The 23,092-nt window shown below is 50.3% G+C and overlaps 1 protein-coding gene across 1 annotated transcript in view; it reads right to left on the bottom strand.

The window, feature by feature from the left end:
* PLA2G6 (phospholipase A2 group VI) overlaps positions 1-23,092 on the bottom strand; it is a 52,034-nt gene that overhangs the window by 26,419 nt on the left and 2,523 nt on the right. Inside the window, exon 2 of the mRNA XM_054582370.1 lies at positions 15,827-16,078. Within this exon, the coding sequence (XP_054438345.1) occupies positions 15,827-16,035 (209 nt within the window). The 5' untranslated portion in view covers positions 16,036-16,078. The remainder of the gene's footprint in view (positions 1-15,826; positions 16,079-23,092) is intronic.

Raw genomic sequence — 23,092 nt, forward strand, 5'->3', positions numbered from 1 at the left:
AGAGGGGTGAACAAAGGCAGCTAACGCGGAGTGTGGGATCTGGCTTTGAACGCTGACGGGATGACCCAAAAGGAAATGGGGCCTCTCTGAGGACGTCCACTCCCGCTCCAGGCAGATTAGGGAATGCAGCGCAGGCCACCGGCGGGAGACAACCAGGAATACGGACAAAATATAGAAAGCACCTGTGTGCAGTGCAGGACACCTGGTCAGACAGTGATGCGCAGCCAGGCACTACGGGAGCGCAGGAAGTGAGCCTGGTGTTTTGGCTCCTGTCACTCAAGAGGCTGGAGGGACAAGCAGTGGCAGGAACAACCTCACAGGCTCAGGGGACAGGGACCGGAGGCCAGGGGTCTACAAGGAGAGAGCCCCGATGACTGCCTCTTCCCATGGGTTGGGATCCCAAAAGTTTTCACGCCAGGAATTAAGGGCGGGCCACAAGCAAACAGACCCTCCCGAGGACTGCGGCTCAGCCCCAGATAATCTCAGCTCCAGAAAGTGGACTGGGGTTTTCCCAAGTGAGTGTGTTCCCAGGTACCTGGGAGAGCAAACACGAAGGAAACATAGAACTAGACTTCGAATGATTCTACAAGTACTGTTGCAAATCCCAAGTCCAGAACACAATCAGACCTCACCTGGCCCGTGAGGGGCGCGTCAGCACAGAAGAAAACCAACAGAAATCGGCGTGTAAGGGAGGGACTGCAAGTATTAAAGTTACCTGACACAGGCTTTAAAATAACTGTGATAATATTTCAGGATAAAATAGAAGATTTGCAATTTTGGCAAAGAACTTTAAACTATAAAAAAATATAACCAAGTGGAAATTACAGAATTAAAAAACAGAATTGTCAAAATGATGAAAATGGACAGGTATAATGACAAATTAGAAAATGCTGAAGAGTGAACAGGAAATAGGTCGAAGAGAGTGAACAAAATAAAGCATGGAGAGACAAAGGCTGGTAGAATACAGGAAAGTAGATAAAAGGCATAGAATATGTAATGAAAAGATCTAACATACATATAAGTACAGTCAAAAAACAGAACAGAAAAAGGACTGGACAGAAGCTGTATGTGAAGAGTTAATAATGGTGAACTTACCAAAACTGATGAAACCATTGATTTAAAATACCTTCTGAGCCCTCCTCCACCAAAAAGAAGAGAAGAAGAGGAAGTGGGGAAAGGATACAGAGAGGGAAAGAAATCCACATTTAAGGACCTCGTAGGCGTTCTAAAACACGGCCTGGAATTCTCTGAAACTTTTCCGCTTAGGAGGGAATTTACATGCCTTTACCCTTTTTTTTTTTTTTAAAGGAAGGTCTTTAAAATTTTTTTTTTTTAGAGAAGGGAAAAGGAGAAAGAGGGAGAGAAACATCAATGTGTGGTTGCATCATGCACACCCTCTACTGGGGACCTGGCCTGCAACCCAGGCATATGTCCTGACTGGGAATCAAACCGGTTACCCTTTGGTTCACAGGCCGGTGCTCAATCCACTGAGCCACACCAGCCAGGGCTCATCCCTTTACTCTTTACTTTGGCTCAGTAATTGCTTTCCCAACAGAATATGACAGATGAGATACTGTCCTAGTTTCGGGACCAAGGCCTTAAGGGTTTGGAAGCTTCTATCTCTTTACTCTTGGGATCCAGACGTCATCCATAGGGAACCTGACGTGCCCATGGAAATGATTGTTGGGCCTGGACATTTAGTCCTGGACAAACTTCCAGCCAACAGTCCATACCAACTTGCCAGTTGCGAGTGAGTCATTCAAAGAATGGATCTTGCAGTGAAGCCACCTGACACGAGCTAATGTCATATGGAACAGCAGTGAGCCTTTCTCCCTGAGCTCCACCCAAATCACGGATTTGTGAGCTAAATGACTGATGTCATTCTCAAGCACCAAGTTTTGGGGTAGTTTGTTACACAGCAATAACAAAGAATGGCACATACTGGCGCACATATTATAACCCAGCCATAACTGACACATGTGCACCATTACAACTGCTGAAAACAAAATCCAAAGAGAAAATATGAACGATAGCAGAGGGGAAAAGGTCATCTTCAAAGGACAACCATTTATACTGACAGCTGGAGTGTCAACAATGGAAGTCAGAGATCATGGAATCACATCCTTAAAGAGCTAAAAAAATAAATAAGTAAATACCAAAGAGAACTCTATACCCAGCAAAAAACTCCCTACAAGCAAGAAGCTGAAATGAAAACATTTCACTAGTCAAAAAGAGAGAGGGAAACTGACTGTCATTAGTAGAACTAAACAAAAGGAAATATAAAAGTATTTTAATCAAATAGAAGGAACCTAGTCCGAGATGGATGATCAAATATAAAGATACAGAAAAAACATGAACTACCAAAAACACGGTAAATGTGTGGACAAATCTAAATGAATACTGATAGTATAATGTCTTGTTGGGTTTAAAATAAAAGTATTAATTAAAAAAACAGTATATGGTATAGAGGCCTGGAGGGGGAAAATGCAGTTAAAAGGTTCTAAGACCTGATTATGGTTCTGGAAGATTCCAGAGTACCAATTATACTTCAGTAGGGCCAAGGATGTGTGTTACAATCTCTAGAGTTCTATCAAGAACTGTGAAGGGTTTCAGATTTTGCCCTAGTTGCAAACTAACAAGTTAGCCTGACACAGTTTCATGGATGCTGGCAGGAGACATAAGATTCCTGGATCAAAGACAAAGGGCAATTTATTACTCACAGCAATAGCAGCAGCCAGAGTATCAGCATCGGTGCCAATTCCCTGGGATCCAGTTCTCGCAGGGTGACATGAAGAGGGTCAGGTGACACCTGCTCATGTTGCATTAGAAGAGAAAAACCCTGAGTGCAGGGAACTTGAATCTTTTATAATTGTCAATAAGCAAATCTGTGGAAGCTGTGCTCTGGAGGAAGACTCAGGAGAGTAAGCAAACCCACCCTCTGCCCTAGAGGCCCTATCTCTGTCTTCCAAAGCTGTGGACAGACAAACATCCTTGCAAAGGCAGCCTGGAGCAAAGGTAATCAGCGACTGCCAGCGAGGTGCACAGACACCCGCAAGACCCAGAGAGAACTGTCTCCCAACAGTTATCACTCAAAGATAATAATAGAGTGTATCCTTTCCAAGCTACCACAGAGGGGAAATGAAATAATAAGAAAGCACCCAGTCATGAATTGCAAAAGCATTATGGCAAGTAGAAAAAAAAAGTCAGACTCCTACGACTACATGCTGTATGATTAAAAGGTAAAACTATAGTGACAGGAAGAAGATCAGTGTTTGCCAGGGCCTGGGGTAAGTACAGGGGACTAATTATTATACAGGAGCATGAAAGGAATTTGGGGAACAGAAGTGTTCTATATCTTGATGGTGGTGATGGTTATGTGAGTATACATTCACTGGATGGTACACTTAAAATTGGTAAATTTTGTTTTTCGTAAATTATATCTCAATAAAGTTAATTAAACAAATAAAAATAAATGAAGAGACAAAAAAGAAAGGAATAAAGAAAATAAAATAGGTGGAACAAAAAAAAGAAAACTAACAATAAGATGGTAGATTTAAACTCAAATATATCAGAATTATATTAAGTATAAATAGACCAAATGTTCCAAATAAGTATAAGAGGGTTAATAGGATAAAACGACATATTCTTTACAGATTAAAAACAAAAGGAAATATATTATATGAATACAAAAAGAAAGCTGGTAAAGCTATATTAATGCTAGACAAAATAGAGTTTAAGGTTAAAAACATTACTGGAAACAAAGAAACAGTTCATGATGGCAACTATTTCAATTCACTAGGAAAATATGACAATTATAAATTAATATGTACCTAATAATAAAACTCCAAAATAAAGTTAAACTTGGCAGAATTAAAAGAACTAGATAAATCCACAATCACACTGAGCTAGTTTAATATATTCTACTACTTATTTAAACAGCAGACAAAAAAAAACCCTATTGGATGTAGAACAATTAGTAAACTCAACCTATAGACATGTTTAAAAAAAAAGAACACTATTCCCGCCAAGTATAGAAAACACATTCTTTGCAAGCACACTCATACAAAAACTTTAAATATTGGACCTAGGCTGGGCCATAAAGCAACTCTGAACAAATTTCAAAGACGTGAAAATATTTAGACTATATTCTCCAACCACGATTCAATTAAGTGAGAAATCAGTAACAAAAGGATAACTAAAAATTTCCTATATGTTTGAAAATTAAGTAAGATACATATAAACTATCTATGGTTGCAACAGGAAGTCAAGGTGAAATTCAGGAAATCTCTTGACTCAATGACAATGTGAATATTACATATCAAGTTTGTGGGACAAACCTCCCTACCCTGGCTCCGACAAAGAGGTTTGCACCGGACAAGCCTTCCCGCTGAAAAACACAAAGGCGGGACTAAATTCAAACAACTATTTGAAGGCACTGGAGAAAAGCCAAGGCAGGCAGGCACAGAGGGCCAGGGTTTTAGAGGAAAACCCGGGGTAAGCCCCACGGTGCTCCTCGCGGCACCGTGGCGTCCGGGTGCAGGCCGTAGAGGCTCAGCACAGAACGGCGGCCCGGTGCCGCCGGCATCCTTTCAGGGCGGGGCAGAGAGAGGCCGGCCTTTAGAGTTCCCCAGATGGCCAGAATCTAAGACCATAGAGCGGTGAGCCCACAATTCTGCAGGCAATCTTCTCTCATAAGCTATGCAGTGCAAGGTGTCAAGAAGCCAAATAGGAAACATCAGCTGGGAAGATACAAGGCTCGGCAGAAATTTGTCAGTTTTTTGGTACTAGGGAAATAGAGATTGGAGGTCAAGGCCCAACAAGGTAGAAGGACCCGGGTAAAACCAAAGCCTTCAGCTGAAATGTAGAAACTGCTGCCCCCTAATAGTAAAGGTTATGACCTAGGAGTGAGAGGGGAAGCTCAAGACAGACCAACACCAACGAAGCCTGAAATGCAGCTTTAACTAAATCTTTTGAAGGAAGACAATGCCATCCAGTCTCTATAATACTTTTTTAGTTTCTTACTTTTTTGAATTATATTTTATTGATTATGCTCTTACAGCTGTCATGATTTTCCCCCTTTGCCCCCCTCCACCCAGCACCCCCACTCCCTCAGGCAGTCCCTACACCATTCACTGTTCATGTCCACGGTCATGTGTAGAAATTCTTTGGCTACTTCACTTCCTATACTGTACCTTACATCCTTGTGGCTGTTCTGTAACTGCCTATTTGTACTTCTTAATCCCCTCACTCCCCTTCCATCTGGCAACTATCAAAACACTCTCTGTATCCATGATTCTGTCTCTGTTCTTCTTTGCTTAGTTTGTTTTTTAGATTCAATTGTTGATAGATATGTATTTATTGTCATTTTATTGTTTATAGTTTTGATCTTCTTTTTCTTAAATAAGTCCCTTTAACATGTAATAATGTTAACATTTAACACTACTACCTTAAACCATGTAATAATGGTGTGGTGAGGATGAACTCCTTTAGTTTTTTGTCTGGGGAGCTTTTTATCTGCCCTTTGATTCTAAATGATAGCTTTGTTTTTTGAACGTTTCTTGCCAAACCCTTCTAGCCTGCGAAGTTTCTTTTGAGAAATCAGCTGACAGTCTTAGGGGAACTCCCCTATAGGTAACTGCTTTTCTCTTGCTGCTTTTAAGATTCTCTCTTTATCTTTAACCTTTGGCATTTTAATTATGGTGTATCTTGAAGTGGGCCTTTTTGCATCCATCTTGTCTTGGACTGTCTTGGACTTGCGTTTCTACTTTCTTCACCAAATTAGGGAAGCTTGTCATTATTTTTTCAAACAGATTTCTAATTTTCTTGTTCTTTCTCTTCTCCTTCTGGCACCCCATCATGTGAATGTTGGAATGCTTAAAGTTGTCCCAGAGGCTGTTTACACTGTCCTCGTATTTTTGTATTCTTTTTTATTCTTGTTGTTTTGATTGGTTTATTGCTTATGTTCCAAATCACTGATTTAACTCTTGGCTTCATCCACTGTATTGCTGTTGCCCTGTAAACTGTTCATTTCAATTCATTTCTGACTGGATCTTTTTTATGCTGTTGAGGTCCTCACTCAGGTCCTTGAGCATCCTTATAACTGGTGTTTTGAATTCTGAATCTGATAGATAGCTTTTCTCCATTTTGTGTACTTCTTTTACTGGAGTTTTAATCTGTTCTTTCTGCTGGGCCATGTTTCCTTGTCTCATTTTAACAGCCTCCCTGTGTTTGTTTCTATATATTAAGTAGAGCTGCTTTGACTCCATGTCTTGGTAGCATGGTCTAATGTAGTAGGTGTCCTGTAGGGTCCAGGGGCACAACCTCCCTTACCACTCAAGCTGGGTACTCAAGGTGTGCCCTTCATGTGGACTGAGTACACCCTCCTCTTGTAGTTGAGCCTTGGTTGCTATTGGCAGGTCAATGGGAGGGATTTACCCAGGTCAGTCAGCTGTAAGGACTGGTTGTGACCACTGACCACCAACCTCGTTCCTCTGTGGAGAATCAGCTGTTCACGGGCAGGGTGGTGGTGCTCCAGTGGGTGCACAGGCTCTGGGGTTTCCCGAGTGTTGTGGGCCCAAGCCAGCCCCAACCTGTGTTCTGGCCGGGTCCACTCTGCATAAGCTATAAAGCAATCTGAGATGGCTGCCACTTGTGCTGGGCTTGGAGATTCCCAGGTGAAGCCATGCTGTAAATCTAGGCTGGCAGCTGCTAGTACCGGGCCTAGGGCCACTGACTAAGAAGTATGGTGGCTGGGGGCTCACTGAAGCTGGCTGTTGTTTGTTTGATAGGATTTAGGAAGTTGTGAGGCATGAGCCAAGACCGTCATTCATATGGGTGGGTCCATAAGTTGGGTGGAATGGAGTCTCAGGGGATCTCCAGCGCAAGGCAAACAGTGTTAGCTAGGCTGATCGAGTCTCAGATATGGCTCCAGCCCGCAGACTCTGTGGCTCTGGGGAGAGGGGCTCTGAAAAGGGTCAATGGCCTCTCCCCACCTTTCTGTCTGGGAGAAAGCTGTCCCCCAGCTCCCACCTTGATGCCAGAAACTTCAGTTCCTCCCTGTGTGCCACTGGTGCCTTTCAAGCTGCTATCCCAGTGCTGGAACTCAGAGGGAGTGAGCCTCAGTAAGTCCATGTGTTGGTTCTTTAAGAGGGAATAACTGCTTGGGATTCCGGAAGTTTCTCCCATCGACTTAGCTGGTTTTTGCAGCCAGAAGTTACGGGGATTTATCTTCCTGGCACTGGAACCCTGGGCTGGGAGGTCTGGTGTGGGGCTGGAACTCCTTCTTCCTGAGATATCCTTCCCGAATTTTTATCCACCACACACGGGCACGAGACCAGCCCATTCCTCGTCTCTACCCCTCTTACCAGTCTGGATAGATGTGGTTTATTTAATTCCATAGTTGTCAGACTTCCATTCAAGTCAATTTCTGATGGTTCCAAGTGATGATTGTTCTATATTTTAGTTGTAATTTTGATGTGGTTGTGCGAGATGGGGAGCTGTGTTCACCTATGCCGCCATCTTGACTAGAATCCATACACCTATTGTTGGGAAACGCCCTGTCTGGTTTCAGGCACTGTAACCCCACCGACAGGCGGGAGGGCTCCAAGGCTGGAAATAATCAGGGAGGCCTTTGAGAAACAGGCCCCTGAGGAGACATAACCTGTCCCCCCAGCAGGGGCATAGCTTCTGCCTCTCTGCTTGGTCTTGTGATGGTCGCTTGTTGATGATGGGTAAGTTTTCTCATGCAGAGATAACAACCTAAGCCAGACATCGACCGGTATGGGAAGCAGTCAAGAAATTGGGGGACATGGAGAAACGGCAAAAAGGCCCGCACCCCTCAGCTCAGCTTGGACATGGCCAGAGTCCTCATTCTATCCGAAAGAAGTCTCCTTGTCTCTTGGCGGCTCCCTCCCCCGGCCTGGCTCAGGCTCGAAACAATACTGGAGACAGCCCTAAACCAGATCTGATGGTTCCCAGGGAAATCAGGCCTAAAAGAAAATTCTTTAAAGTGTGCTTTGCTTTTCCCTCAGAAGCTCTAGCCAGCTCATGCTGAGAAGGAAATTTACATTATCCACAGACCCTGACCCTATACCCTTGGGCGCTCTTGTGTTTACTACACCCTCATGTTTAGTCATCTCTCTTGTTTACTAGTCTCCTCCCAGTAAAATAGGTGTGTTCCTGCCATTTATTTTCTTCAAAACATCACCTATTCTCTGTAAACATTAACATACTGATGTAATGAGATAGCCTGTGCATTTCTGTTACCAAGCTCCATTGATAACCTTTTCAATAAAAGCCTTTGAACAAAGGGGCTCTGGGCCTTCTGCACCAGGGGGATGTGCCATGTTCCCTCTCCTGGCAAACAGCGAAGTGTTTGTGAAGACTCATGTTTATTGCCCCCATCCGTGACACCCCTGGGATGGGCTCTGTGGAATTCAGAGTCCCTGGTCCCATCTCAGCTGGCCCCAGACGGTAGGTGACCCTCAGATTCTGGAGCGTGGCACTCCCCCCACACACCACGCGACAACCTATTCTTCAACGTCCAGTGGCAAACAATGAATATATTCAGTGAGTCTCCTATTGAAAGCCTTGGGATCGCCTGCCTGCTCCAGCAAGTTCACCTTGGCCGGCAGCTCTAGTCATGGACGTGAATCCCATCCATGCTGCAGCTTGGTGGCCCCTGTTCTCTATAATTTTTTTAAAAAGAATTTATTTATTCATTTTTAGAGAGAAGGGAAAGGAGGGAGAGAGGGAGAGAAACATCAACGGGTGGTTGCTTCTTGTGCATCCCCTACTGGGGACTTGGCCCGCAACCCAGGCATGTGCCCCAACTGGGAATCGAACCAGCGACTCTTTGGTTCACAGGTCGGCACTCAATCCACTGAGCCACACCACTTGGGGCTGCCCTCCATAATTTTTACACATTATCCGGCATGCACACAAAAATTACCAGCATGTCAAAAACCAGGACCGAATGACGAAAGAGGTCCAAGAGGAAAAATTAGACACGAGAAACAGAAACCACAGGTGATCCAGATACTAGAGCTACCAAACAGGAACTTTTAAAAATTTGATGTATACAAGAAAATAAAGGATAAAATATATGTAAAAAAGAATCAGTTGGGCATTTTTGGACTGAAAAATATAACAACTGAAATTAAGAATTCAACAGATCAGTCTAACAGCAGACTGGACACACAAAAAATGATTAGTAAATAAGATGGTAAAATATATCCCAACTAAAGGCAAAAGAGAAAAAAAGATGTATAATACATTTTAAAAGATTAAGAGACATATGGGTAATAGTATAAAGGTTTAACATAGGTATAACTGGAATTCCAGGAGGGCAACAAGGGAACAGAACAGAAGCAATAAAAATACTGATGGATAATATTTCAAAACTGATAAAAGAATCAAGATACAGATTCATGAAGCTCTGCCAACCCCATGAAGGACAAATACAAAGACAATAACCACTGGGCATATAAGAGTAAAAATAGAAAATAAAAGACAAAGAGAACATGTTAAAAGCAGACAGAGAAAAAAGACATATCTCTAAATAAGCAATAAGACTGACAGTTAACTGCTGACCGAAGCAATGGAAGTGAGAAGACAATTGAACTACATCTTTAAAAAGATGAAATAGGGGCCGCTCCCTTGCCCTTCATGCACAGCACGTTCAAGGGGAACCTGGCACTAAACCATTTGTAAATGACCTGCTTTTGGGTCGGGGTTTTGTACGTAGCAGAGTAGCTCCCTCGCTGCGATGTATTGAAAGTCAGCGCTTGACACAAGGGTGTGTTAAAAAAAAAAAAAAAGATATAACTATCAGCCTAAAATTCTATTTAATAAAGTTATATTTTTAAAATAAAAGTTAAATACATTCATTTTCCAGACAAAAACTGAGAGGATTCACTGTCTGCAGCTTGTACTAGAATTACTAAAGGGAGTTCTTTAGGTGGAAAGAAAACTCTTACAGACAGGAGCAAGATAACGCAGGAAGGAGGAAAGAACGATGAAAAGGTCAATGTGTGGGCAGATATAAACTGCCTGTTTATAACAACAGTGATGTTTGCTGGTAGGTAGATAGACACAGATATAAATATTTACACATATATTTAATTAAAATTAAGATATGTCACAAAATATCACAAAAGGTTAGTGAGATGGACAAATGGAACCGAAGTGTTCAAAGGGTTCTGCACCATCAGGTAAATGCCAAAGTACCAATACGACTGTAATCTCTACAATAACTGCTACAACACTAATAAAACAGCCAACGGACGGGAAAATGGCATTAGTACATGTACGCAGCATTTGGAACAAAGCCAAATGTCGGTTCTTTAAAAACACTTTAAAAAAAGCAATAAACCCCTCACAAACCTGAACAAGAAATAGAGAAAACATAAAGCACCAACTCTTTAGCTATTTCAGGTATTAAAAGGAAAAGAAAACGGGATATAAGGAACAACTTTATGCTGACGAATGTGAGAACTTAAAACGGACAAATTCCTTGCGAGCACAACATACCGAACTGACACAAGAGGAAGGAAGCAGTGACCTCAGGGAGGGCCAGGTTTGGGCCGGCACAAGGAGGGGAAAGGAAGGTGCAGAGAAAAGGCTGAAGGTCCAGAGGATGCATGGGGCTGTGCCTTTCCCCTCTATCCCCAGACTGAGCCCCAGATAAAGGCACCCGGCACCAGTCTGGGAAGCCTCTGCCTTGGTGGATAAGCTTCAGGGGGTCTGCGAACTCCGTGAAACTGCGTGCAAATGGCAAATGTGTGGATGTAAATTTGGGGGAAGAAGGGGGCTCCCCTGGAATTCTCCAGAGGGTCCTAGAACAAAAAATGGTGAAGAAGCATGAGGCTAGAGGGGTTCCTAACTCTAGTTTCAAAGCTGAACACAAGGGTGTCCAGGTGCTCCTCCTCACGCCTTCCTCCCTGCTCTTGCCCTGCAGCATCCGCCTCACACACCTTCTCCTGGTGCAATCTTGTTCACCCTTTAAGGTCCACCTCTAACCCCGCTCTCCCAGAGAGGCCTTTTCTCAATGCCCCCGTCAGGCCCCCTTTTACCTCCGGGGGTCACGGACTCATGCATCCAGTCAACAAATACTTACTGAGCACCTACTGGGGGCCGGCACTACTTTGGGCCTCAGGAGAAATGACGCAGACCCAGGTCCTGTCTCAGGAGCGCTGCAGTCTACTGAGGGAGACAGGTGTGCACACAAACATGTGCCAGTCAAAGGCAAGAGGGGCCGACCGAAGTAGGGACCGTGCGGAGGGGAGGACAGGCTCACAGAGCAGGGACGATAAGCCAGGCAAAAGAGTGGGGGGAAGAGCATTCTTAGCAGAGGGAAAAGCAAAGGCAAAGGAAGGAATGTCAAGGAGTGAGCTCTGCCCAGGGAGCATCACAAGGTTTACACGGGCCCATGAGATCATTTATCCTATTCAATACCGGGCACACATCCACCTTCGCTGGCTACTGCCTTGCTCGCGGAAGGCAGGGACCTGCCCGATTCCACTCTGCTCAGTGAAGATGGGCCGGGGACTGGATAAGCGGGAGAGCAAGCGAATCACAGGGGATGTGCCCCGGACACGGGCCACTCAGCCGATCTGAGGTGTCCTGACAAGCAGTTTCATACCATCCCAGCACAGATGTATGGAGGGCCTGAAAAACTGGCCCCCGTTTGAGAAGCAAAGATCACATGTTGCACACTCCTTGAAGTGCGGCCCTGCTTCTGCTGAGATACCAGTGAGAGCTGGCAGGTTTCATCAATAGCATATGTCACAGTAAATGTCTGCAGTCAATGATTAATCAGTACCAGGAACACAAGCGTGGACATTATCGTAATGTACACAGCAATGTAACTGAATACAAGCGAGCAACCCGGGGCTCGCAGCAGGAGAGCCAGGGCCCTGGACCACAAGTCAAGCGGGGTGCGGGGGTTAGGCCCAGGAGGGGCCCAGGTGAGCTGAGCCCCACCCGGTTCCTCACACTGCCAGGCGGCTCTGGCGACAAAGAAGGAGGAGGTGGGCTCTGGAGCCAGAATGCCTGGGCCTGAATCCCACTCTGCGACTGACCAGCTATGTGACCTTGGGCAAGTAACTTAGTTTCTTTGAGCTGTGTTTCCTTCTCTGTGAGACAGATCAGTAACACCCCCCCTCCTGGGGCTATTGTGGGGATAAAGGGAGTTCACTCTCACTGTTGGATGCACCAACAAACCACAGATACTATGGCAGCATGGCCACCTGTAGCAGCCAGGGTCCAACTTCTCCGCCCAGCAGGGGCACTGCGGAAAGGACTCACAGGCCTTAGGCAACCAAACCTGGGGATCCCGAGGATCCTGATTCCCTTCCTCCCCCTGAAGCTATGCGTGCCACCCAACCGCAGCTGCGGAACAGGAACTCCTCCACCTTCCGCAAGGCTGGAAGCAGGGCCTTTGTGTCTACCTCTGTCACCTTGCTTAAGTGCTTAGGGACAGTTCAAAGCCCTCCAGGCAAGTAAAGGAGGAGGAGACATTTAAAGCCTCAGCCCCTAGGAGGACATCTTGTATACTGACCCTCTTCTCTACAGACTGCAGGGTCGGAGCAGTGGGGAGGCCCCCGGGCTCCTGGCACAACGCCCTGCGCCCGCCTCGCCGCAGCCCCCACTCCCAGGCACAGCCCAGGCCTGGGCACCGCCATTTCGGCAACTCCTCATAACGACCGCCCCTCCGGCACCCTACTCTCCAGTCTCCATTCACACTTCCCAGCTCACCCCCTCGAGGGCCCTGAATCCACCAGGCTCCCTGCCAGCCCTGGCAAAGGGCCTGGCACACAGGGGCCCTCGGCAAACACCGTTCAAGCTGAATGAGTGTATCACGCTCGTCTCACAAGCCTGACACGGGCCAGGCACCACCCTGCTGGGCGCTGAGAGTCACACCAGGATGAGCGGGACAGACCCGGCGCCTACCCTCACGGGGTCTGTGGTCGCCGGGAAGGCAGTCTGCCTCGCGCAGGGATTGGGTGCTCTGGGGACGCACAGCAGTAGCACCTGCTCTAGCGTGAAGGCCAAGGAAGGGCAAGTAGAAGTGAGGCCAGCAAAGAAGGACAAGCATTCTAGGCAGAGGTAAGAGTCTGGGAAAAGACTGGGAGCACAGGGCAGCCAGAGATCGGACCAGAGGGAGAGGCAAGGCCCCAGGGGGGGCCCTTTCAGGCCATTCTCATCAGCTGATATGTAAGGAAACAGAAGCCCTTGAAGAGTCCATCAGGGGGGTGAGTAATCAGATTTGCCCTCGAAGGTCATTCTGACAGCAGCTTGCAGAGGATGGGAGGGGAGCAAGACAGCAGGCAGGACAACAGCTGGGAGGCGGGGAGCAGCGGGAGTCTGCGCACACAGCGACCACAGCCTGCAGAGAGCCAGCAGCAAAGCGGAGAGGTGCAGGACCCCTGATTTCGGATGGGAATGTGGCTGGAATGCAGCCTCCCCTGCAGGTAGCTGTGGCCTTGCGTGGTTGCGTGCATGCAACTAAGCCCTGGCCAAAGGCATTTCAGTGGAAGGCACGGGCATAACTTTCTAAGAAGCGTCCCTAAAGAGGAGAGTGCCCTCCTGCCTTTCTGTTGGCTGGAAAGCTGGCTGTGATGGCTGGATCTAGTGTGGCCACCTGGGACCACAAGGTGTTCTAGAGAATGAGGGCGACACAAGGGCGGAGCAACAGGGCAGGAGCCTCAGTCCCTGAGGCCTCCAAGCAGCAGAGCTGCTACACCAGCCCTTTCTGCCAGGCTGTCACTTAGGAGAAAGCTAAAATCCCCCCCGTTGATCCACTATCATGCTGGGCTTCCTATGACTCAGGCCGAACCTAAGTGTAGCCGCTGGAGGAGAGGCAGACTCAGGACGTACACGGGAGGAGAAGCGACGGAACCTGGTAAGGACCCAGATCTGGGGCTGAGGGAGCCGGAGGGATCCGCTCACGCCGGGGCGTCTGGCTTGTACAACCCCGTAGATTCAGATTCGTGGTGATGCCATCTGCTGACGCGGGCAGGTCAGAGGGAAGAGCAAAGAGCCGCCGGAGCTGAGCGAGGAATGCCAGGAATTCCAAGAAGAGATAGCTTAGCTTGAAACCCCACCCAGTAGTGCGTCCCAGCTGCACTGAAAGAAAATGGATCAGGAACCAGATGACGCAAAGATTCTGCTTCTTTGCTGCTTCCTGTGCAACGCTCGATGAATCATGGCTCATCCCTGAGCCCCCGTCTTCTCATCCATACGAGGGGGTGCTGCCTTCCTCGTTTCCCTCTCGGGCCACGGGAGGGTGTGCTAACTCACCGCACGTGAAAGCGCTGTCAACCGCCAGGTGCCGCCCAACCAAGGGCGGTAACAGGACAGGTGTAGTTAAACTGTTGGCAAAGGGTTTCACCACCTGAGGTGAAAGTCGGCCCACAGTGGGGCTCAAGCTTCCTGAGGCAACTCTGGAATCCTGTAGAGGGGCATTTACAACTCATAGGACTTGGTGATGATTTGCATGTGGACGGTGGGAAGCCCCCAGGGCAGGGCACCTCGAAAGTAAGGATGAGCGGCCCTCCACGCACGGCCCCATGGCCCCGTCAGCTGCACGTTCTGGAGCAGCAGGCTCAGCCGCAGCCAGAGCTTGGACTCGTCCTGCTGCGTTAGAACGGGAGCCTGGGCTGGCCACGGAGCGGTGCTCTCTGCCCAGCTGCCCACTGTGGCTGCCTCTGCCTCAGTTTGCCTGTGGAGCCAGGCCCTGAATTCCCACCTGATTGGCTGGGGCCTTCCTCTCCTTCCTGTGGCAGGACCTTGACCCCCAGGTGCCACTTTCTGAGACTCTTGCTGACATGCCTCCTCACCCAGAATGATCCCCTGGAGCTCCCTCCAGCATCACTTTCCCCCAGAGCCCTAGGTGCACCTGGGGCCCAGCCAGAGCTGCCTGCCTGCTGGTCCCCCAACCCCGCCACTGCCGCTGCTGGTCTGGAACGACCTATCCGCTGTGCTCTGCACACACGCTCCCACTCATTCTTCCCCACAGAGCAGCCCGCCAGGAAGGGGTTGCCCTCTGTGTCCCCACTGCTCCGTGGGCTCCACCCCACATGGCACTGCCTGGTTGGCAGGTGACCTCCCCCCAGGATTGCATGATCTTGAAAGCACAGAGCACGTTCTCCATCTCCCAGCAGAAACTGGGCCTGGCCCAGGGCCCGGGACTCCAGAGACGATGGAGGTGCTCGGGACCAGTCAACTAGGTGGATGGAGGACGGGAAAACCAGAGGTATGAATAAGTGGAAGAGAGGCTATCAATCCACGCCCAGCTCAACACCAGCCTGCAGGATCCCAGGCTCCCCTGGACCCTGCATTTTGGGTCCTTGGACACTCCTCTCCCCTTTTCCCAACAGCTCGACAGCTGGCTGCTGACCCCTTCCTTCTGGCCCATGACAAACCCAGTGTGCCCTGGGAAGTGACAGCTGTCTACCCCTGACAGGCTCTCCTGAACAAAACCTGGCTGGCCCCTGCAAGACGAGGTTAAAGATGAGGGCTGCAGGTGACCCCTGGTCCTGGCCGGCTGACCCTCCTCAGCTTCCCCGCCCTTCCTCCTGTCTGTCTGCGTGGGTCGCACCCACAGCAGGGAACAGCCCAGTCTTCTATCCCCACGCCCCTGCTCCCAGGACCCCATGGGCCAGAAGGAATGGAGTCTAGGAAGCCCCTCCCTCCACTAAAGAGCAGACCTCTCTCCCACCTTTCTCCTGACCCCTCAAATGAAGACCCAAAGCCAGGGGACCTCTAGTCTGAGACCCGGGAGGAATCAAAGGAAAGGTGTGCGTCGTAGCTGCTCGTCACCCACCGGAATCCACTCTGCGAGTCCCTAGGGTCGACCAGGATGCAGTCCCAGGTGCGACTGGAAGCGTTCTGGAACAGAATCAGCTGCCCTTCCTCCCGAACCCGGCCACTCGAGGCGTAGTCGGCCACCGCCACCTCCTTCACCCGGAACGGATTAGTGAACAAGTTGGTGACGCTACTGAGGGTACTGACGAGGCGGCCGAAGAACTGCATCTTCCACGGGACCGGTGGGGGGCCCACTGCCTGCAGCCTTAGTCTGGAAGAAAACAGGGCCTCTGGTCAGCTAGGCTCGGTCCCCCACGCCCACCTCATCAAGTGCAGCGGCTCCCCGCCAGTGTGGTTTCGGGTCCTGGGCCTGGGGAACTGACAAGGAGGGGAGAGAGGGAAACGGCACGGGGGGAAGGGGAAGTAGGAAGGCCTTGTGGGAATCACAGAGCCGCCGCTGCACAGAGGAGACCAGGGTGTCCTGCTCCCAGGCCCTGCTTCCCAGCAGAGACTCAGTTTCCTTACCCATAGTGGGGAGCTATACTGATCAAAAAAAGCCCCCTGCCTATGGAAGGTGGAGAGGCAACTTTCTGGTGCTCGAAGAGTTCAACATGGGTCATCTCAGTTCCACAAACAAAGCCAGTGTCCCCTCTCTACTAGAAATGACAAAGGGACCAGAACCGTCTTGCATTCCCCAGGGTTAGGAACTGTAACCGCTTGTCTAAAACCTCCAACACCTGCAGCCCTGGTTCCCCAAGGCGCTCGGAGGGACCACCAAACCGGGCTCCTCGGAAGTGGACAGGAAGGAAAGGACTCAGAAAAAGTGAATGAGGGTTTGGGTGGGAATTTTCCGTTTCATACTCATAGGGTCACAGTGTCTGCTCTGGAAATTATCCCCAGGTTGGAAGACAGCGTTAGATGTCTTGTTACTTCCCGGGCTCCCAGAAAGCACTCTGCCTTCCTAGGTCAGTGTTACCAAAGTCAAATGACAATTAGTTAGAGGCTGCCCTCTGCCTCTGTGCCAGAACATCACCCACCGAAAAAGCATATCAGACACTGAGAGCCGATCATGCAAGTCAGGGTGCGCTGGGCCACGTGTTGAGGAGAGGATCAACTTTAGGTCAGAAAGGACAACAGGAGGCTGCATGTAATCATCTAAACAGGGACTACAAGTCAACAATGACGATTACATCAGAGGAGTTTATTGAGCACTTGCTAGGTAGTAGGTCCTGAGGAAAGGACGTCACAGCACTGTCTCATTTAACTCTCACAAAGACACAGGAGGCTGATGCACTGAGCATGCAGTACTGCTCTGGAGCAAAACTGTGTTTAAATCCCGGCCTTACCATCTGCCAGCTGTGTGACCTTGGGCAAGTTACTTAACCTCTGTGCAGCTCAGGTTCCTCATCTGTAACATGGGGAGCACAATAGTGCCTAATAGAACCTAGCAGATAGTAAATATTCAACAAATTTTGGCCCTCTTTACTTGGGTCCCTTCACAGACAAGGAAACTGAGGCTTCCAGAAGCGCAACTGCAGAGCTTTGACATCGCTGAGGCACTGCGATGTTCCTTCCTTGTCTGATTAGCAGTAACATGCAGTGTGGGCAGACTGTGAGCCTCGGTTCTTCTTTAAAATGAGAATGGTGCTCATCTCTCGTGTGTTGTAAGGATGGGATGAGAACACTTGTGAGAATGCTTAGACCTGTGTCAAGTTCCTTCTTCTGCGTCGAGAACTGTTACGGACAAGGGAGCTGGGGTGCCTGCACCCCTCCCCACAGCCAGGGAAGAGGAGAGGGACCCCAAAGGAAAGTGTGGGCATTGGTCCCAGGAGAAGAACCCCCAAAATGGAAGACAGGCATGCATATCAGTGCACACTCATGATTTTTGTTTTGACACAGAAATGGAAGCAACTTCAATACCCCATATTGGGACAACTGTAAATTATAAAACATTTACCCTTGAGACGTGTGGTCATTAAAACCTGTGATGGTGAAGGTGGTAACAACTCAGGAAAAGCACGTGGCATCTGTGACGGGCTCGGTGGCACGGAGTCCGTGATGCGCCCCGTGCCGCTCACAAGCTACAAGTACGGCCTGCGGAGCCCTGCCTCCCACGCAGCTTCTCGCCCGCAGCCCCACCCTGTCAGCTCCCAGCCCCGCAGGGTGCCAGGCAGCAGCACTGGTCCCCACCCCCTGGCCTGCCTGCGCTGATGTGTCTATCGGAACGTCCTTCCTCGCCTTTGATCCTCCTGCCAGGCTGGACGATTCCTAACACTACTCACAGCAAACACTCAGGGCCCCTTCCTGGGCTTGGGCCCTGTCCCAGCAGCTGACATGCATTAACCATTTCATCTGCACCACCGCCCCACACCGCTGTTACCCGTGGTCTCCTCATTTTACACGTGAGAAAATCAAAGAAGAGAGAGGCAAAGTCACACGCCGCAGGTCCCACAGCTGGTGGGTGGAGGAGGGAGGACAGGAGCCCCGTGGAGCCCCGAAACTGGCTCCGGGGTCTGAGCTTCTCCAAGGCGGGTGCTACACCTCTGCAAATTCACTCCTAACCTACGCTTGGCCCACAGGAAGCGTGTTAAAACATAATTTACATAAGTGTACAGGAGTAAGAAGCATGTACAGCAAAAAAAAAAAAAAGAGAGAGACACATAGAGGCTGATGAAAAACCTCAAAATCCTAAGAGGAGATAAGGGTGTTGTGTTTATGGGCAAGTTTTTTTCCTTTTCCCTATTTTACAAAAGGTATGGAAAATGATTATTTTTTTTAAACAAAGAAGGAGTACAACCGAGCCCCCGGGGCATGCAGCTGGGGAGGCGGAGGGCCAGGGGGTGAGAAACACGGTGGCTCCCCAGAGGGCAGGCTGGCTGCGCTGGGAGCAGGGCCGCAGGAAGTGGGGAAGTCAGCGGCATCCAGCACCGGGAAGCCGCCCGGGGTTCAGGGGCAGAGCCGCGGGGGGCCCAGCTGGATGGAAGGAAGACACTGCTGGGGGGAGGCGCACCCGCGCCGGCGTCCTCTCACACACTGACAGCAGCCTGGCCACTGCAAGGACAACCTGGCTCTCTTCCCGCCTCCCAGGCTGGGCGAGAGGATGAAATGACACAATGTAGGGAAAGTGTCCAGGGCGCCTTGGGCACACAAACAGTGGCCACTGTTATCACGAGGTGGAAGAAGGGAAATGAAAACCGCGGGGCCACATCCTAGAACAATGCTAACAGGCCAACCTGGAAAGCGGCACATGGGGAGCAGACTGAGCATGCCTGGTTTCCATCCTCCCTCCCCGCGCCCCACCTCTGACCTCAGAGCCCAGGTTTTTTTCCAGCGCAGCTGTCGGGGAGGACGCTGGGCTGGGGAGCCGGCCGGCCGCCATTGGAACCTGTAAGGTCCTGTCCAGCTGACTCCTCTGCACGGGCTGTCCCTCTCACAGCTGCTTGTCATTTGACCTCCCCACCGTGCCAACACGCTTTCACTTACTGACAGCTGTTCCGTACCCTCACCTGGGCTCGTTCTCTGCACCTAGGTGACACAGTGTCCTCTGACAGGGACCAAAGGCTGCTGGGCACTTGACGCTGCTTCAAGCAGCCTCTCAAATGCCACAAGCAGTTAGACACAAACTGCCTCTGTGGTGACGGTGACGGAGACAGCTCTCTCTGCTCCACGCAATCTCCAGGCCATCACGTTTGTGTCCCTTAAAGTGTGGCTGGATATTTTTGGCCGGTTCTCCTTAGTGTTGCTGCCCCACCCCTGTCAGAGGCCCGGCTTGCCTGCTCGGATCCTTCGGGGAAGAATTACACTGGCTGCTGTTGGGGGTGTCCCTGGCAGGACTATCCCCATTTCAGAGATACAGAAACTGAGGCCCGAAGAGGTCTTACATTGTAGGTGTTCAAAGGGCAATTTAAAAAGGACATGTTGGCCCTGGCTGGTGTGGCTCAGCGGATTGAGTGTCGGCCTGCAAACAGAACAGTTGCTGGTTCCATTCCCCGTCAGGGCACATGCCTCGGCTGCAGGCCAGGTCCCCGGCGGGGGGCACGTGAGAGGCAACTGATGTTTCTCCTGCACGTTGATGTTTCTCTCCGTTTCTTTCTTCCTCCCTTCCCCTCTCTCTGAAGATAAATAAAATCTTTTAAAAATGTATTTAAATAAATAAATAAATAGGACATGTTGATGTCCACACACACACACACACACAAAAAGAAGAAGAAAAAAAGAAAGAAAAGGAAAAAAAAAAAACCAAAACCCTACAAAATCCTCCCTGGGACCAGGGAGCAATTGGAGCCAACAGGTAGAATCTTAGGTGAATTCCCCAGAAGTGGCTAGTTGGGCTCATTATAAAATGATTAGTCACAGGGGGACCCAAGCCCAGTTCTTGTCGCAAAAAGTACACAGTCCCTTGCGGGGGGAGTGTTGGGAAGAATGGCTGGAGAAGGTGACTTGTGAGCTGTGCCGTGAAGTTGGGGACGGGGTAGAGGTCTTCCCAGCAGCCAGAGCCTATGAGAATGTGTAGAAAGGCACAGGGACAGGGGCCCGCGTGACCCATCTGGAAACAAGCATTTTCACTGGGTCCAGGTGGCACAGAGAAGGGCTACCGTCACCGCTGCTGTCAACATGAACACTGGTCACTACGAAGCCATCTGGCCAGCATCCGTGACGCCAGCCCTCAGCACAGCCTGCCTCATTCCCGACAAGGAGACAAGCTCGGGAAGTGCACAGAGGCGGGGGCGGGGGGCACAGGGCAGGGGAAACTCAGCCCCCAGATGCTTGGTTCCTCCTTGGCCATGAACCCCTGAAGGACTCTGACAGATCTCAGGCAAGAGAGGAAGTGCAAAGCCACCAGGAGTGAACAGCTCTCCCGGAGTGAAAGGGCCCACTTCCCGGCCTGTCCTCCCCGGAGCGCCCTCCCCATCCCTGCCAGAGCCTCCGCTCCTCCTTCAAGGTCCAGCTGCCCCTGGGGACACTCGGGCCACTAGATCGGCCCCTCCTGCGACACCACTGCCCTTTCTGTACATGCACACGGTGAGAGCCAGGTCCACCCCACCCATCCTACACCCCGTCTATGCAAATCAGACCGCCTGCCCAGGGGCTCCCCACCACCTTCTGGGGGAAGGGTGTGAGCGCCCCTCCCCAGCAGCCCGCCACCTGCACTGCACTCCGAAACCTCCCGGAGCGTGCCAGCTTGGGCTTGGTGTCCCCTCACGCCCACTCTCCCTCTCCCCGCCCCAGGTCTGCCATGTCTCAGAGGATGCTCTCAATAAAGGACTGCTGGACCAACGCACAACCCCTTCTTGTCCTTGAAGACTCGGTTCCTGCGCCACCTCCTCTAAGGACCATACCTGTGTCCCCCCCTGCTCTCAGCCCCTGTCTGTGCTCCTTCCTCTGTACCCCCACCGCCCAGTGCACACCCCCCACTGCAGCCCTTACCCTGCAATGACGAGGGTGTATCTGTGGGTTTGGGCTGCCCACCTGCCCCCTCTTGTTTATCTAAGCACCTGCCTAGAGTGGCTATTTAACAAACGTTTGGTGAGTGAATGAGTGGGAACTAGTGAATGTGCCAAATGGGAGCCCACTGGCCAGTACCTCTGAGGCACGCCCGCCCCCTCCCCTCTTAACCCCCTTGGAGGTGGTAACAGACCACACACCCACTCTGAGCAGCGTCACCACAGCGGAAAGGCTCAGGGGGTGCTCGACCCTCGGCCAGGGAAACGATCAGGATGCTGCTGGGTACCAGCAGCGGCCTGAGCTTTGGTCCAGAAAGTTCAGCCTTCTCTACCGCCAGCAGAGCTCATTCACACTGCAAACGGGGGAACTCGGAAAGCCTCTGCTTCCTACTTGAAGAAGCCTGGCCAGAGGGGCAGGGCAGCTGCTCGAGAGCTGCGTGACAGGATCCACAGGCAGCCAGGCCAGGAAGCTGACCTCACAGGACTGGCCACGTGGGGACTCTGGGAGCACACGCAGAGCTGCTCCAGCTGGAAACCTGGCTTCACGAGCCCGGGCTGCTTACGACAGGACGTCCCATGATCGGAACAACAGGCACAGGACAGCGACACCCTCCCATGCAGCGGATGTCTCCCCCAGTCCACCGCCCTGGCGGGACGGGCTGAGAACACAGGTCTGCTCAGGGCACCAAGCTTAGCTGACCGCTGCGGACCTCCTTCCTGCACCACTCAGCACAGCGCACGCGCGCTTCCCCACCACGCTTCACGGTTGGCAGGGTTTTCCTGTCTGAGCCGCCCTGAAGCTCAGAGATGCCCATCGAAGACAAAAAGTGCAATTGTGGGGAATATGGGAAAGCCAAGACCCAGAAAGAAGAGATGGGAGGGGTCGCCTGACAGCTGGCACATGTCTTCCTTCCTCAGACTCCCAAACAGCGTTAGGCAGGGGGCCTGCACACTGTAGGCGCTCAATTACTGCGAGAGAAAAGACTGGATGAAAGTAGGGGTCAAGTCAAATGGCATTTCCACCTCCCCATCTGAGCCTCTGGACCTGCAAGGCTGCCTCCAAAACAAAATGTCCCTCCAAGCGTTCCCTCTGACCCAGCACGTCCCTAACGCGTTCCTAATCAAGTGACCAATGGGAAGGAGCTCGCTCCTGTCACCTTATACCCCACGCCACTGCTATGTCCACCCAGCACCCACTGAGCGCCAGGAGCCTCACCAAGTTTTTTAGGTAATCATTGTATTTGACCCTCAAAACACTCATAAAAGGTGTGTTACACCCAGGAAACTGAGGCAGAAGAGATTCTGTAACTTGCCAGATCTGAACCCAGGCAGCTGGAAGCCAGGACACCAGCTGTGCCCCTCAGGCGGCCTTCAGGAGAAAGCCTGAATGGAAAATGGCTGAGTGGGGCTTGATTTTCAGATGCCTCGCTTCGAAAGCTAAGGCCCTCCTCTGACAAATGCATTGCCATTGACCTGAGCCCGAGCAAAATGCTCTTTCAAAAGCGGAAAAGGTGTCTCATTCATTGTGCTCAGCTGGATCACGTCTCGAAGCAAAGTGCCCTCGACATGTGGCTGGCGCTTCCGAGGACAGGAAACACCAATAACTTTAAGGAATTTGGGGCTGGTGACATGGTATAGGGTGGCCCATCTTATGACTCAATCTATAAACATTTATTGAAGACCTATTATATGGCAGGCATTGTTCTGACTGCCGAGAAGACACTAATGAACACAACAGACAAAATCCCTGCCCTCCTGGAACTTTTATTTTAGAGAAGGCTGTACATAATAAAGAAGATGAATAGACAAAAAAAATATGCATAGGTCTAGATGCTGATTAG

The sequence above is a fragment of the Pteronotus mesoamericanus genome, unplaced genomic scaffold (genome assembly GCF_021234165.1).
Source record: "Pteronotus mesoamericanus isolate MK-2021 breed Mesoamerican mustached bat unplaced genomic scaffold, CSHL_Meso_final contig_702, whole genome shotgun sequence".
Taxonomy (NCBI): domain Eukaryota; kingdom Metazoa; phylum Chordata; class Mammalia; order Chiroptera; family Mormoopidae; genus Pteronotus; species Pteronotus mesoamericanus.